The sequence below is a fragment of the Nanorana parkeri genome, unplaced genomic scaffold (assembly GCF_000935625.1).
Source record: "Nanorana parkeri isolate BGI_ZX_2015 unplaced genomic scaffold, ASM93562v1 scaffold1012, whole genome shotgun sequence".
Classification (NCBI taxonomy): Eukaryota; Metazoa; Chordata; class Amphibia; order Anura; family Dicroglossidae; genus Nanorana; species Nanorana parkeri.
The window spans coordinates 223892-240958 of record NW_017307280.1 but is presented as its reverse complement, the minus strand read 5'-3'; the positions used below and the strand labels follow the sequence as shown (position 1 = coordinate 240958).

The window sequence follows — 17067 nt, the reverse complement described above, 5'->3', positions numbered from 1 at the left end:
TATATATATATATACACATACATATAGGGCTGTTTTACCTGCTAAGACTAAATGGACAGCTGCATTGGAACCATGTCAATGAATGATATCAGTTTCGATCATGTGCTTCCTCCCCCCTCACGCCACTGCCGATCACGAAGACATCATCACTGAGTGCATAACACTCAGACTGGGAGAAGGAGGGACAGCAGTGTGGGCCAATCAGGATGTTATATGTTGTACATGTAGGGACCCTGCCATAAGTTTAAATCCCTGTTCCAAACTTATTGGGCAGCTAGAGCGTTTGTTATTGTTTGTTTTTTTAATTTGTTGGCTTTACCCTGAGCTAATGGCATTACATATTTCTACCAGTTGCCAGAGAGCGCTCTCTGGCAGATAGGGCAGGAAGATGACATTATTTCATCCTGGCCAACCACTAGGAGGTTTATTGGCAGTGATTTGGACTGGGGAAGGAGATACATTTTGGGGAGTTTTTCTAGAAGAGTCCTCAACCTCCCAGGCTTCATTTGGAAAGAATGTAGTGTTGGAATTCCCTACTGTGTGGGGAGGAGATAGCTAACCAAGAGGCCCTTTTGCCTTCAAGGCCTGCTGCCTGGAAGGAAATTGGTCCAGAAACAAGTCCCAGATATTGGGAATAGGTCTATGCTAGGGCCTCAAAGACAGAAGGTAGCTGTTAAAGAAAAGTACCTTTATGAAAGCTAGAGAAAACCCGACTATATGCTTGTTATGTGTTTCCAATTCACACAGTATACCTATAAATATATTTTTAAACATTTCTTACCCTTTAGATGTGTCTGTATAGCAAACCTTTCAAAGCTTCTCTCTCAATTTCCAAATGATGGAAAATGTTGTCTGTCCCCATAGAAAAACTATGGACAAGCTGAGTTTCCCTTCATTAACATACAATGCTTGATCTTAAAAGCTTTATTAGGAAAAACATTGTTTAAATCTAGTTACAACTGATAATGAGACCTGCAGCACAGTGCAGACAGGGTTAATTATGTTAACATTAATCTACCTCTTGCAAGAGCAAAACTCAGTACAGAGAACACCTTTTCTTTCTGAATAAGCATGTCTTGTGCAATTTAAAAAAGAATGCTATGTGAATGAGACCATATAACAAATATAAAATAGGTGTTACCCAATTTGGCTGCAAAAGTGGAAATATACTTGATAGGCACAGAATAGAAGATTACCAGTCTCCACTTTAAGGCACATTGTTATTTTTGGGTATCCTGTAATCCTTGATTCTCTCTTCACTGGACATTGAGCATTCAAATCTACAAGGAAAGATTAACGCAGTGAATGTCAGTCATTTGGTCACCACTGCTGAGTTGAATGTTTGGGGTAGCAGTAAGTTAGTGCACTGACTGCAAAGCTAGAAGGGCCCAGAAATGCTCAGCAGCTCCTTAGGGGGTAATTGCTTCATACAGTACTGTCAGTTTAACACAAATCAAAAACTGTATTTTTGCTTGCAAATTATTGGATGAATAAGTTGAACACAGAGTTATCTTATTCATTAAGCCCAGTGGACATTCACTTTGCAAAGTGAACATTAATTTGCTAAGTGAACAGTCTTTACCTCTTTAGTAAATCAACTCCATAATGTTACACAGAGTTGCATAACAATGCATTTAGCATAGAAGAGGTACGCTATTGCATGTATAGTAACAAAGAGTTAATTAATTGTCTGCATTACAGGTGGTGCAGATGGTGTAACTGCAACTAATACAGTCTCAGGACTGATGGGGCTGAAGGCGGACGGAACACCATGGCCTGCAGTTGGAAAAGGAAGTAGGACCACATATGGTGGTGTGTCTGGTAGGTGCTGCCCTTTATGTTCTGAACGCTTCCTGAAAGGCTCTTGAAACCTCAGGGGGTCTGTGTTAGAAGCTCAGATGGCATGTTCACTGTAAGAGTCAATTCTCTGAGCTTAGTCCTGGTCAGTGCATTTGTAATAATTATGACAGATGGAACATATTGAGTGTGAAGAGTCTGTTGCCCTTTTCTTAATAGTGGAACCCAACAGTATAATACCAGAGCAAGGTCACCAGAACAGAAGCAGCGTGTGACCTTTTCCATTGACACAGTTTTTTTTCCAGCTGTTTCATTCTGCAATTTAGAGATCCAAGTTTAGAAATCTAAACAGAGAATTCTAGCAGACAGTTCTTTTTCACTAGATGCAGTGGAAATAATGTTCTTTTGAAACAATGAACATTTTTGAGTTAGCTTTAATAAACTCTAGCTATGTTTCCCAAAGCTGTCCTAAACTCCTGGCAACAAATCATGTTTTTTAAGGCTAAACAGAGGCAGCTAAATTGTGTTGTTGAGAAACCTGTACATAGGTAAGGGTTTATATAGAAGGGAAATATGCAGATTTGCACCAGGTGTCTGTTAGACATGTGCACAGCAAAAAAAAATGTGTTTTCTGAGGAAACAAATGTAAATGAAAATTATTTCCATTTGTTTCATCAAAGAAAACAAGTTTTTCTGCTGTTTCGGATTCTGAGGCAACGAGGCTCCGAATCCAAAACTGCACACTGAAACTGCAGAATGAGCAGCGACCATGTCAACCGCCGGCGTGTTCTGCGCTTGCACGCTGCCATCTTTGAGTGCATTTTGGTATACACCAAGATGGCGGCGCCCATATGTTGGCGGCGCACCTGTGCAGAACGCGCCGTCGACCGATATGGCCACCGCTCGTTTAGTGTGTGACGTTACCTTCATGTGATGTCAAGCGCTCCGCCTCCAAGTTTGCAGCAGGCGTGCACAGGACCGCCGCCATATGGCCGCCACGTGTTCTGCAAACAAATTTTTGTATGCCGAATATAGTTTTTGTATATTCGGGCATATAATAAATTTGTTACTTCGGATTTGGACAAACCACTGAATCAACTGAATTTCTTTGATTTGCAGGTTTGTCCGAATCAGAATGCACATGTCTATAAACCAGGTTTAAAGTCTAAAACAAAAATTACACAAAAATATATTGCTTTTCGCTACAGGGTATATCACTATCAGGGTTGTAAAAAAGAAGGTATGAAACAGTAATGGCAGAATAAAAGTGTAGATGTTAGAAATATATGTGGAATTCCTATAAAGCAGCTTGAGTAAGTGTTAGGATTCCTGTCAGGTCTCTATTGATGTCTATTTAACCTTTGAGGAGGTTTCCCCTAATTTTCTGTCAGGATGGCTAGGTATCACAGAGATAGGAAATAGCTCTCTGATAGAAACGCAGACATCAACAAAAATGTTTTTTTTGTAGAGTGAGGAAGGGTGACAACCGCTGTCAGCATTTTTTTGTGGTTTGTTTGACATTGGTGAGATTTTCTCTCACTTCCTGTCTGAATGAGAAGGTATCATGGAGACAGGAAGTTATATGAAATCTCTCCAATAGAGACACAGATAGCAACAAGAACACTTAATGGGATGTTGTTACATCCTGTGTCTTCATGTCCTGGTGACACCTATTACCATTTTTTTCTTATCCTAGTGTCAAAAAACAAAAAAGAGAGAGATAATTTACCCTGTGGGGAATGGATATGGATTAATTTACCCATGTTTGATTCATTTGTGTGTGTGTGTGTGTGGCGGTGGTTTGTTGAATCCTGTTGGAAGTGCATGAAGCCCAAATTAACAGCAAATTTATTTGAAGTCTAAAGAGGAGCAGCAAGTCTACTGAATTCTGTCCATTTTCAAGGCTAATAGGCAAGCTTTTTAGTTTGAAGACCAGAGAACAAAAAAGGCTTGTCCAGTCTATCAATTCAAAGTGGAAGCAGGCTGAAGAGAGCAGAAATTTGTTTTTAGAAGAGCAGAAAGCTTTCCAGGCTGACTTGGAGAAGTTCCAATCATCCCTTGAGCAGACTGAGAAGTGGCTTGATTTGTGAAAACACATGCCCAGCATTTTCTTTCCACTATGTTTTCCAGGATATGTAAAGCATAGCAGGCTCGTTAGAGTGCAATTTGTATTTTTGCATGTTATCTGTAAATATGACTTTTGTTGTTCCATAGTTGCATAGTATTTGATGTGGAATAATAACACAGGTCCATAAAAAAACACATGGTAGCAGCTATTATGTGGGTGTGTAAAGGGTTAACTGTGGAGTTAATGAACCCCAGTGATGATTGCTCTCAAATTTAATCTGCTGACCTTAAGGTGCCCATACACTGCTCGATTCTCGTACGAGAATTGCGGGAAATACCGCGATCGTACGAGAATCGAACAGAGTGAACGAAGACGTGCAACCGTTTCTACTGTACGGTCGCACGTCTTTTGTCTAAGGAGCATGTTAGAAAACCAGCCGAGAATCATACGATTTTCGGCTGGTTTGAACAGTGCTCGGGAGACAAATGCCGAACGGGCCAAGAGATTGTCTGTGGCAGTCTTGGTCTCTTCCCTGATCTTACATGCTTCTTCTGCATAAGCTAGGATTTGTTCACCTGCAACTGGGTCAATGTTTCGAACTTTCAAAATAATCAGATTTTTCTTCAAACGCTGTTTTAATGTCTTCATGTCACCTTGCATAGTCTCCTGTTTTTCAGACATCTCTTGAATTGTACTCTGAGAGCTGAGTAACTCGTTCTGTAAAGTGTTTTTTGCTGCCTCCCATAACTGATCTGATTCTGATCCCTTAGCTCAAATTCAATTTTATACCGGTTTATTAGCCCACGTGGTAGAGGGACAGTCTTCTTAGAAAGAACAGTTTTTTTTCCCATTGCTGCCACCTTTCATCATTGTAAAATCAGGAACCGTAGATGAAAATACAATATTAAGGTACTTGCTGTAAAGTGGAAGAACTGGTTTCTGAGGACAGGGTTTCTTGGCGGAGGGTAAAACAGGGTCTGATGACTATAGTGCCTGAGGTCTGAAAACAGGTAGCTTGGATTTCTCCATTACTCTATGCTGGATACAGGCTGACTCTTCCCTCACTGCGCGGCTGTTTTCAAACGTAGATGCTACCATGTGTTTTAACAGAAACATGTGCTGTTCCTAGCAAATGCTGTGACAGCTCAGGAGCTTACACAATGCCTGCAATGTTATTGTCCCTTTACACAGGAATATGACAGGTTTTTCACTACGGTAACACTCATCGCAGACAGGGCCGGATTTACTCTCCTTGCCGCCCGAAGGCCAGGTTCCACAATACACTACCCGCCCCCCCGCACGTGCGCCGCCAACCCCATAAATTGTGAATGGCAACCAGATGGCAGGGCAGCAGGGGCTGGGGAGGCGTATTGTGGAACCTGGCCTTGGGGCGGGGCTAGTTTCAATTTTTTTTACTGTTTCTTTATTTTTATTACTTTTTTATTTTTTTATTCAATTATTTCTTCTTATTTTTGTAAATTTTTATGTGTTTAATTATTTTTAATCAATTTAATTTTTTATTTATCTTTTTACTTTTACTTTTTTATAATTTACTTTTTTATAATTTTTATCGTATTATTGTTTATAATTATTTTCTTATTTTTTACTTTTTAATCACCTTTTTATTTTTTTATTTAAATATTTAATATTATTTTTTTTACATTTTTATTTAAAAAAAATTTTTTAATCAATTTAATTTTTTTTCTCACCTAACTCAATGATTTATATAAATCAGAATGTCAGGCAGCGCACACAAGAAGATGATGAGCGATCCTCAGATAGACGGAAAGGCTATTCCTCCAAGATGCCACACAGGACCATCACCGTACCCAAAAGAAAAAAAACCCAATAGTGAAGTACATCACATCAAGTTTAATAAGGGATAAAAAACAAGCAAAAAAAACGGTCGACCGATTCTTAGGAGAGGAGTCATACAGACTTTGTCCAGGGAAAGGCAGACGTACTGAGGTTCAAACTTCACTCTATTTATATCCTATACCCACCCCACAGTCGCAGGAGGATTAATTAATTAATTAAACACTCAGAAGCTGCTATGATCATTACCAATTCAGTCCACAGCAGCACCAAGCAAGTCATATAAGACAACAACTACAAGCCTAAAAAAATACAAATGAACAAAAATATGTCAGTGTGCAATGATACCTTTTTATTGGACTAACAAAATATATAAAAGACAAGCTTTGTATATATATATACAGAAAAAGATGAAGATACATTAAAAGAGGGGAAGCATAAAATAATGAGGGGTAAGCTTCAATTAATCGGTAACAGGGCTCTGACAAGGCCCACACCTGACAGCACTAACACGCCCCCATGTGCACGCAGTCTGTCCATCATGTGCGCGAATCAGCCGTGCATTGCACGCATGCGCACCCGCGGCCCTGGCGCCAGGAGTTCTGCCAGTAAGAAGGAGACCCTTTGCCCTATGCCATATCTGGCAACTTTGGTGAGAGGTGACACCTCTGGTTCCCTGATAGGTGTGGACCTTTGATGAAAGAAAATAAATTAAACCTTCCTTCTTCCCAAAAAATAAACCCTAAAACACAAAACGCGAACCAGTTTTAAAATAAAGTTAAAAAAATAAAAATAAAAACTTTAAGGATGGAGGGGTGTACCAGGAGTTAAACAGCAACTATAGTAGTTGCTGACACACAAAAAGGTAATTCTAAAAAAGACTGTTGGGCTACATGCACATGGGCATTTTGGGACTCCTGCGGCAAGAACCTATGGATTCCTGCAGCAGGAATCCCAAAAGATCCAGTTCAGATGTCTAATCAAGTATGACAGCGTGAGAGCAGCCGCATCTGTCAGCAATGGACCACATGTAATTGTACATGGTACAATTACATGCAGTTTGAGATCAATGATTGCTGCTGAATGCATCTATCCTGCCGGACGCATCTCTCTATGCCTTTATCACACGTGGGTGTGATAGAGGTTCAGATTCTAAGGAATGTCAGGTATTCACCAGAGCTCCCTGCGTGGGAAGGTTGCAGCCCCTAACACGCCTGAACAGTCACAAGACTGAATATTTCTGATGCTATGGTATCACAGAGAAGTGGGAAGCAGTATTAGAAGACACTTGTACACAGGGCCATGGATGCGTTGAGATTACATGCAGTTAGAAAGATGCATCCCTGGACGCACTATCGATGCATCTAGACGTAGTGATCTTTTCCTAAGCCCGTGTTATCATATGCGAGCTAGTGTTCTGACGTTTTCAAATGCAGCCACTGTCAGCTGATCATTAACTTGAACGGGTGACAGTTAGGGTTGCCATCTGTCCGGGTTTCACCTGGGCAGTCTTGGTTCTGAGTCCTGTATGTGCTGTGTCCAGGTTTCAGATAAGCTGAAATTCGGACACAAGATGTTACAATGTCAGACAGACAGGGGCAACCATGAGGTCCTGGTGTTCTAACTTGAGTGAACAGAGAGAGCATGGGACACAGAGGGATGCTGGAACTCTGGGAGCAAGGAGGTGTCTGAAACACAGGGTGCAAATAAGTCTTCAAGAGCGCACTCTCCTGGCTGTCGCTCTAACCTGGATTTCTCTCCTCGCTCATCCTGCTGGCTGTCACTCCTGGCTGTCTCTTCTCATGCTCTCCCCTGGCTGTCTCACCCCACACTCTCTCTTGGCTGTTTCTCCTCACTCTCGTCCCGGGCTGTCTCTCCTTGCTCTCTTCCCTGGCTGTCTCTCCTTGCTCTCTTCACTGGCTGTCTCTCCTTGCTCTCTTCCCTGGCTGTCTCTCCTTGCTCTCTTCCCTGGCTGTCTCTCCTTGCTCTCTTCACTGGCTGTCTCTCTTTGCTCTCATCCCTGGCTGTCTCTCTTTGCACTCCCTCTCCTGGCTGTGGCTCATTGATCATCCTGCTGGTTGTCTCTCCTGGCTGTCTATCCTCACTCTCTCACCTGGCTGTCTCTCATCACTCTCCCCTGAATGTCTCCCCTTGCTCTCTCCCCTGGATGTTCCTCCTCACTCTCTCTCCTGGCTGTCTCTCCCCACTCTCTCTCCTGGCTGTCTCTCCCCACTCTCTCTCCTGGCTGTCTTCCCTCTTTCTCCCCTGGCTCTCTCTCCTGGCTGTCTCTCCTCACTCTCTCTCATGGTTGTCTCTCCTCACTCTCTCTCCTGGCTGTCTCTCCTCACTCTCTCTCCTGGCTGTCTCTCCTCACTCTCTCTCCTGGCTGTCTCTCCTCTCTCTCTCTCCTGTCTGTCCTCCCTCACTCTCTCTCCTGGCTGTCTCTCCTCACTCTCTCCCCTTGCTGTATCTCCTCTCTCCCCTGGCTGTGTCTCCTCACTCTCTCTCTCTTGGCTGTATCTCCTCACTCTCTCTTTTCTGGTAGTCTTCCATTTTTCTACCCTGGCTGCCTCTCCTTGATCTCTCTCCTGGCTGTCCTCTCTCTTCTGGCTGTCCGCACTCTCTCTTCTGGCTGTCTGCACTCTCTCTCCTGGCTGTCTCTCCTTGCTCTCTCTTCTGGCTGCCTCTTTGTTGTGATATATTTTCTTGTGTGATTTGAGTGTACAAAAATGCACTATTTTGGAGAGCTTTGAGATCTGTTTTTGGCCTCTTTAGGGCCAGAGCTGTTTCATGCCTTTGTGATCACAGCAAAATTTGCCATTTACAGTTTGTAGATTCAAGTACTAATATCGTTTTAACTGCTTTGTGTATTTACGTAAAATTATGCAGTTATTCTGGGGACCGATTTGCTTTTCCTTTGCAAGCATACTTAAAAACCTTTTAGTTTATGTTAATTATTCATGACAAAAACTGAAAATGCGAAAAAAATACACAATTTCCTTCCATTTCTTTTAAAAAAAAGTTACAAACAATTATATTGAAAGGAGCCAATCACAGTTGCTTATGATGATCTCTCTAACTGGCCAGAGAGGTTATGTGACAGAGCAGAGTGCTGATTACAAATACAGATACAACTCTCAACATAGTTGCCTATTTGTTCTTAGTAAATATGTACTGTTCACTTTTTATTAAACGATCGCCCTAAATGTAATCGTAGCTTTAATCTATAACTGTAGTTCTAATAAATATTAACTAATATTAATCCTAGCCCTTACAAAAAGTAGTTCATACAAATAAATAAATAAAATCTTATACTCTGGCTTCTGTTAGAAAAAGCAAAGGAAGATAGATGTTGGGAGAAAACATTTGTCATCAGCACTCTGCTCTGTCACATAACCTCTCTGGCCAGTTAGAGAGATCATCATAAGCAACTGTGATTGGCTCCTTTCAATATCTATGGGACTGAGGTTTTTAAAGCAGAAGTAAAGGTTTTTTGTTTCTTTTTGTAAGTGCTGTAGAGGTGCTTGCCATAATGTGCTAGTATGCACAACATATTAGCACATTATGGCTGATTTCCCCTGAAAATGAACCCCTCCACTGCTGCACTGTCCACTCTCCTCTCTGTTGCTGTTGCCAGTGCTGCCATTATTTCATGATCTTCTTCTGGGTCTATGCCGCTTAACTGGCCGGCATGCAGATGGTAGTTACTTCATCTCAGCATTTCAAGTCTGGGCACTGAGCTGCTCATGCATAGTCTTTTGTGATATACAAAAACCCTGCCCGTCCGCAATTTGTTTTAAAAAGGACACACTTCTGCCTTAATAACAGCCCCATGCCAGGTTTCAAAGCATACTTGTGAACATGGCTCTAGGCTAAGTCTGTGCTTGCTTGAGACTGTTGGATGCTATTGTAGGCTGCCAGGGGTTCGAGTCAACTCTAGGACCAAGCCATGCAAAAACTGTAGCTGCACTCCATCTTCCAGAGTGTACAGATGTGGACAAATTTGTTTATACATACAGTTTATTGCAACAATGCTTCATTCCTCCTGAAAGACAGATTTCTTAGTACCCCTAGAAAATATTATAAATTATTGGATTATAGCGATATTTTAAACTAACTGTTTTCTGTAATTAGTGCTTTCAATCTCTGCAGGGCACAATGACATCTCAAGACTATTAGGGAATTATGGAGCAAAATGTACGGCCCCGTGTCTGCAGGCTCTGTTTCAGCCACAGGTCAAGGGTTCTTCAACTAAATAATGACATAAAACATACAAGTTAGAGCACTAAAAAAATATCTAATAACAAAACATTGGGCTGTTTTTAGTCTTCTTCTATGGGCCCTAATCTGAAACCTATTGACAGGGGCAGACTGACAACACATGGAGCCCCCTTCTGCTCCGCCTATTGCAAGCCCCACCCACACGCTCCACCCACATATGTATTGTTGTGTTACAGAATTAGTTTTCCACAATGTTTTTAAAATAGCAGCCCCTGCCTATTGAATATCTACGTCAAAAGCTGAAACATGCAGTCTGGAGAGCCAGCTGGAGTAGTTTGCTCAAGAAGTGATGGCCAATCTACCATTTGGAAATTGCAGAAGTCTCTACATAAGTCGCTACATAAATTGCTTGTTTGCAGTGAATGCCTCTAAGAGCCAAACCCTATACCGACACTTTAATTTATGCAAATTAGGTGGCTGTCTTATGTCCCATGCTTGCTGGGGTCCTCACGGCAGCCTTCTTTGGAAACATGCAGTGCCTCTGTTTACAGCGCTCCACCAACCCGCACATCTCCCCCTTCTGTAAACCGCTGCACATGTCCCTCTCATGAGGCCCTCCATATATCTCCCCCTCCAGAGACCCTCTACCCAGAGACATCAGGCTAGAACCCCGGAGCAATAATGTATTGCTGAGATTTGTAGTCTTCTATAGCTGATGGTATTATTCCGTATTGCTGTATGATGTATTACTGAGATTTATACTCCTCTATAGCTGGTGGTATTCTGCATTTCTGTATAATGCTGAGATTTGTACTCCTCTATAGCTGGTGGTATTCTGCATTGCTATATAATGTATTTTTGAGATTTGTAGTCCCTCCACAGCTTGAAGTCAGTGGCAGAACTACCAGGGTCGCAGCTGCAACCGGGCCCTGGCACTCCACCACTGTCTAGTTATGATTTGATGTCCGAATCTGAATAAAAATAATGGTTTATGTATCCAAGTTTCTGGGGAAAAATACACACTTATATTTGCTGTGCAATGGATTGCATTCTTATCTATATCCTCTTTTACTAGCCACCATTGTAAAATATCAGTCAGGGTCAAACCTACTGTTATCCCATGTATTGCCAGTGCTTTAGTTCTCAGAATGTCTACCACCATTGTGTATATTTGACAGGTTCACTTGCCTCAATGATAGTAGATTACTATGACATTGCTCCCTAGAGGTTATTGATTTTCACATCTGCACAATAAACACGTTTCTGGCAGTCGCTAATAGGTGAAATACGCTTTTGATGACTGCACTAAAAAATAATTTTCTCTCAAAGTGGGTCTTTAATATTTTTTATGTATGTTACTGTGAAACTGTCATTTTGCATGAACAGCCGCCATATGTGTTATAACTTTTACTGGTGGCCTTGTACTCAGTGCTGCCATGGTAACAGGCTCTGGTAAGTAGTGATGTCAAGGTACTGACATTACTAAGTGGATATCATTATAAAAAAAAATCAATTTATTTTATTATCTGGTAAACTGCTCTAGCTACCATACTGAATATACAGTGTATTTTCAGGTAATGAAGCCTAAATAAAGCAATTATTATCATGGTTATGATGAAAGTGATTGCAATTTAAATACCTGAATGCCCTTAATAGCTGTTCTTGGAATATACGGCGGAACCTTTTTTTTTTTTCCTTTTACTGTTTTTATTTTTACAAGCCACCAGCACCCACCATACCGACAGTGGGATGTCAGCAAATGCAATGTGCATGAAAAAAATAACATCACATGCATCAGAATAGCTTTATCAATACACAGCTTATTACTTTCCATTAATAAACTCCTCAAAGGAATTAAAGAACATTTTAGTTTTTCAAAAGCAGGGGGGCCTTTCTTGTAGGACTTACCTAACTTTATTCAAATTTTTTGCAAGGAACCCATGCTCTAGTATTTCCAAACAATGGCAATAGGCAAGGATTTGAGAGGTTCCTGGGGGCTAATGTGGGTCCTGATATTAAAGGGACCTGGCTTAGACTTGATCTCCAGTGGGCATTGTCGACTCCTCTGGCCATCACTTTGGTGATGCTGGATTTTGCTCCTGAGTTCCTGGATTTCAGTGTGTCTGAGTTCCTGGAATCTAGTGTGTCTGAGTTCCTGGTCCTCCAGCATCCCCTGCTCTCCTGTGTCCCCAACGACTCTGTCACCCTGTACACTTCTGTGACCCTACTCTCTCCAGTGACCCCTGTACTCTGTGTCTCTGGTGGCCCCTGTGTCACCCAGTGTTTCATAGCCCCTGTGTTCTAGAGTTCCTGTCTCTTCCGTTATTAACCTTGACTTTGTACCTGACTTTGCTTGCTCACTGCCTGCACTGACCTTCAGCCTGTCCTCATTTCTGAGATTTTGTATCAATTTTGTACTATGCACTGGTTCTTTCCTGCTTAGATGCCATCTGCACTGTTGTGTCCAAGGGTGTACTGGTGAATACCAGGCAGCTGCTTAAACTCTGTGCCTCGGCCCATCTTAGAACTCATTCCTCCATCAAATGGGCATACTGCCCAGAAGGTCTACAATCCTCACTGTATGTGGCACTCAGGACCCCGCAAGAAGGCCCAGTGTTATAACCCTTATGCAGGAGAGTGCGCCAGAAGTTGGCATGTAAGAGAAGTATTATTTTTTCTTGTGATGTTGCATTTATTTATTGCTTACAGTAAGTGTTATTATTCAAGGGTTGAAGGGGCTGCATGGTATTGTATTTTCAAGCAATAACTGCTTTAATATACATCTACAGTATGTCAGGAATAATAAAAGGGGGACTATAGTCTTTTACATGTGTTTAACCACTTGCTGACCGCAGTGTTTACACTCCCCTTCCTGTCCAGGCCATTTTTCAGTATTTAGCGCTGTGGTACTTTGACTGACATTTATTCCGTCATGCAATGCTGTACGGAAATGAATGTTATACCATTTTTGGGGGGGTAGATAGAGCTTTCTTTTGGTGGTATTTAATCACCACTGGGGTTTTTATTTTTTACTATATGACCAAAAAGTACCCGGAAATAAAAAAAAACAGTTTTTCCCTTTATTATGTTAGGAAACTTTTATTATTACCCAATTTTTTTGTAAAATTTAAAAGATGGGGTCACGTCGGGTAAATAGACACCAAACATGTGAAGCCTTAGAATTGCGCGCGCCCGCGAAATCACAAAAAATCTAACATACCCAAAATTGGCCACAGGCGATGCTTTTAAAGATTTTACCGCTCATCAGTTTAGTGCTATTAGTGATTGATGGCCCTAGAATTATTGTTCTCACTGCGACGTTTGCAGTGATATGTAACAAGTGCTGCGTAATCGGCGCAATCGTATTTTTGCATGTAGGAACACCTAACGCATGTTTGTGCATCTATGTGGGGGTGGAGTTTTTTTGTGTGTGTAAATTTTATTTATTTTGTGAACAATTTTTTTTTTTAAACTTATTTTTACACTTAATTGTATTGTTATCACATTGGGGGATAATAATCCCCCTAAGTAATATAAAATTACAGTAACAGGTCCCCTTTATGGAGACATCAGAGGTCTCTAAGACCCCTAAGGTCACCTATAAACCCCCAGAGAAGCTGATGAAGCACAGATCTGCTTCATCAGCTTCTCTCCGGTTTCTGTACCAGAGAGTGACAGAGGAATGCGGAAGTGATGTAGTAAACATCACTTCCTGCATTCAGAGATTGGGGAGGAGAGCGGAGGCAGATGGTGTACTGATTTCCCCCCGTTCTCAGTGCGGAGCCACATCGCCCATCCCGGATCAGACACCTGGGATCGCGGGGACAGCGGCGACGGGGACGCCAACAATGAGGAGAGGTAAGGAGGGGCGCACAGACATACAGCATACAAGCGATCAGGCGTTTTTACAGATGCCGGACCGCTTGTATGTAAATGGCCATCGCTGGCTGTTTAAAATTCTGGCAGTCTCCCGCTCTTGCACGCCAGGGGGCGTGCGCAAGTGGGCAGGGGCAAGAAGGATGTATAAAGACGCCCACCCACATCCAGAAGGCTCCTGTCTGACCGTTTCGAAACGTTCGGCGGACAGGAAGTGGTTAAGGAGTGTGTAAGTCTTTGGCACTGGGAACCAAAATTCGGATACAAATGTTTTCTCATCTGACATGTATCAATTGAATGCAGAATTCCTAGTAAAACATAAGATTCAGTAATCGGTATCATTGGTCTCCAACTAGCTGTTAGAATTTATTTTAATCCAGCAGGAGCCTCAGCCTACGTCATCACAGACTGTCTTCATGCTGGGAACCAATTACTAACTCAGCACAGGCACTTAGACAGTTTTTATCTTGACTGGAGTCCTCCTTTAAATCGACGGATGACACTTTACCAGGTGTCCTGAGGATGTTACGATATGTGTGCTGGGATCTCATAACCTTCTGAGTTTTGCTTGTTTTAAATATGACTTTTTAAAGCTTAAAATAAGAGAGACAAAAAATACATGAGGGATCGGATAGTGTAAAATGCACAAAGGCAATGAACACTGAATTTCTAATTTTAGTTTACCAAAAGATGTTACATTGAGACTTCAAATACCTCCAAGAAAAAGCTCCAAGGCCTGTGGTTTCATATTTTCTTTCAAGTAATTCTTTAATCTACGTGTAAAAGATGTAAAATCTTTCTGATAGTTGAAGCTGTATGCTGTGCACGTGGTGCAGGATAAAAATAATCATAACAGCAAACATACCAAATTATTTAGCGCTTTTACTTGGGAGCAAATGTATGTTAGGCAATAATTAGGGTTACGCAAGTCAAATTTCATCCCAGTGAATGGTTAAAAAACTAGTGCAAATACTATAGGTATGTTTATGTACCAACATTTCTATATTGGTTTATTCAGTGCAATGCTAATGTACTAAATGCAGTGGCACCAGATATACATTTCCCAGGTTTTGCAACTGCATGGGCTAATTGTTTTCTACAATTCTGTTTAAAAACAAGGTTTTTTTTTTTTTTTACTGAGCTCACACCACACCCATTGCCTCTGGTTCAACTGGAAATAAAAAGTAAATCTCAGAAAAATAATGATTCAGGCAAGCTTAGGCAAATTTCTTTCCATGAGCTGAGAGCCTTAAAGTCCATTTCCACCTTTGTAAGTGATTGACATTTATTGTGGTAATGAAGAGGTGCAGTGATGATGTACACTCCACGAGATTACTTTGTTGGGCCACTGCACTGTTGCCCTTCTGTTGTCTTGGACCAGTCTTGCCACTCTCCGTTCTGCCCTAACATTGACTATTCGCTGATGGCCACAAATTCGCACGTTCAGACCCAGATAACGAATTCTTTTGTTTTGGTGATACTTGCTCCATGGCTTGCGACAACAATCATCCCACGTTCAAAGGCTGTTAAATTGCGTTGTTTACCCATACGTTCAGAAAAAATCACTTCTACTGTCGTGGTAAACAACCTGCTTCCCTATTTATAATGGTCTGGCCCTCTTGCAACTTCAACGCGAAATGATAGCTAATTATAGCTAATTTGCCTACAAACGTGCACCAGATATACATTTCCCAGGTTTTGCAACTGCATGGGCTAATTGTTTTCTACAATTCTGTTTAAAAACAAGGTTTTTTTTTTTTTTTACTGAGCTCACACCACACCCATTGCCTCTGGTTCAACTGGAAATAAAAAGTAAATCTCAGAAAAATAATGATTCAGGCAAGCTTAGGCAAATTTCTTTCCATGAGCTGAGAGCCTTAAAGTCCATTTCCACCTTTGTAAGTGATTGACATTTATTGTGGTAATGAAGAGGTGCAGTGATGATGTACACTCCACGAGATTACTTTGTTGGGACACTGCACTGTTGCCCTTCTGTTGTCTTGTACCAGTCTTGCCACTCTCCGTTCTGCCCTAACATTGACTATTCGCTGATGGCCACAAATTCGCACGTTCAGACCCAGATAACGAATTCTTTTGTTTTGGTGATACTTGCTCCATGGCTTGCGACAACAATCATCCCACGTTCAAAGGCTGTTAAATTGCGTTGTTTACCCATACGTTCAGAAAAAATCACTTCTACTGTCGTGGTAAACAACCTGCTTCCCTATTTATAATGGTCTGGCCCTCTTGCAACTTCAACGCGAAATGATAGCTAATTATAGCTAATTTGCCTACAAACGTCAGGTGGTCATAATAATCTGGCCACTCAGTGTATACTCCTGCGGCGTCACGCTGCTCTTCCCTCCGCCGACTGTCATCAAACCGTGGGGTTTGAATTCCTCAGCGTCTTGACCTTGTTGTGGACGCTGAGCAAACCCCCTTCCCGCTGCCACACCGCTCTTTATCCTGACTCTCTAAGCCAAGTGCCAGCACCGGAACCCTTGCCATTCAGGATTGACCCTGCTCAGGAATTAACCCTTCACCAGCTGGACTCTCACATTATGGTGCTCCTTGACACTCTGGACTCACCTCTGTGAATTAGGGGCTACTCAGTCCATACTGCTGTCTGTGAGCCTCAATCCCTCTCCTCCTGGATTGTTGTTCTTGTGGATAAGCTGGCAATGCTTTTGATTGCTGCTCTCATCCTCCGCTGGTAACCGCAAGTTACACTTATACTGGATTGCATCTGCATGCTGTTACATCACGTTATGCATGTTCACATGTATCATTGGCTAGGGGGTTCCCCACAGGAGGTTTGAGGTATCTCTCCTTCTCTATTCATAATCAAGGCATTCTTAAAAGACTGAGGGGCTTGTATGTTGAAATACATTTGTTCTGGTCTTTACACACAATCTACTTATATCCGCATTATAAGGCTGTATGAAGTAATACTAACCTTATGCAACCACAGGCTGCTACTTCCCTAATCTGAGTTATTTAATCTGTATGAAGTTAATGCAGAGATCAGCATTGCACATCTCATCTAGAGTTGTTATGTGTTATGTTTAATACACCACAGTCACTGAAACCCTATATCAATTGGTTTGGATGAACTCTTGAAATCCCAGGGTACTTAAGTGTGTCAATACAGCTGAATCTCTCTTCCACAGTTGTGGTCCATAACAGGTAAATGCAATCGTAGCTCATCAGTGTTACATGCCTGAAGCCTAAAAATTCTACATTTTCTACACAGGAAATTTAGTCAGACTGTGATCAGCTGCCCCCCCCCC

The 17067-nt window shown here is 41.7% G+C and overlaps 1 protein-coding gene across 1 annotated transcript in view; it reads left to right on the top strand.

Annotated features, from left to right (window-relative positions):
- DPYD (dihydropyrimidine dehydrogenase) overlaps positions 1-17067 on the top strand; it is a 582181-nt gene that overhangs the window by 380369 nt on the left and 184745 nt on the right. Inside the window, exon 15 of the mRNA XM_018567128.1 lies at positions 1702-1821. Within this exon, the coding sequence (XP_018422630.1) occupies positions 1702-1821 (120 nt within the window). The remainder of the gene's footprint in view (positions 1-1701; positions 1822-17067) is intronic.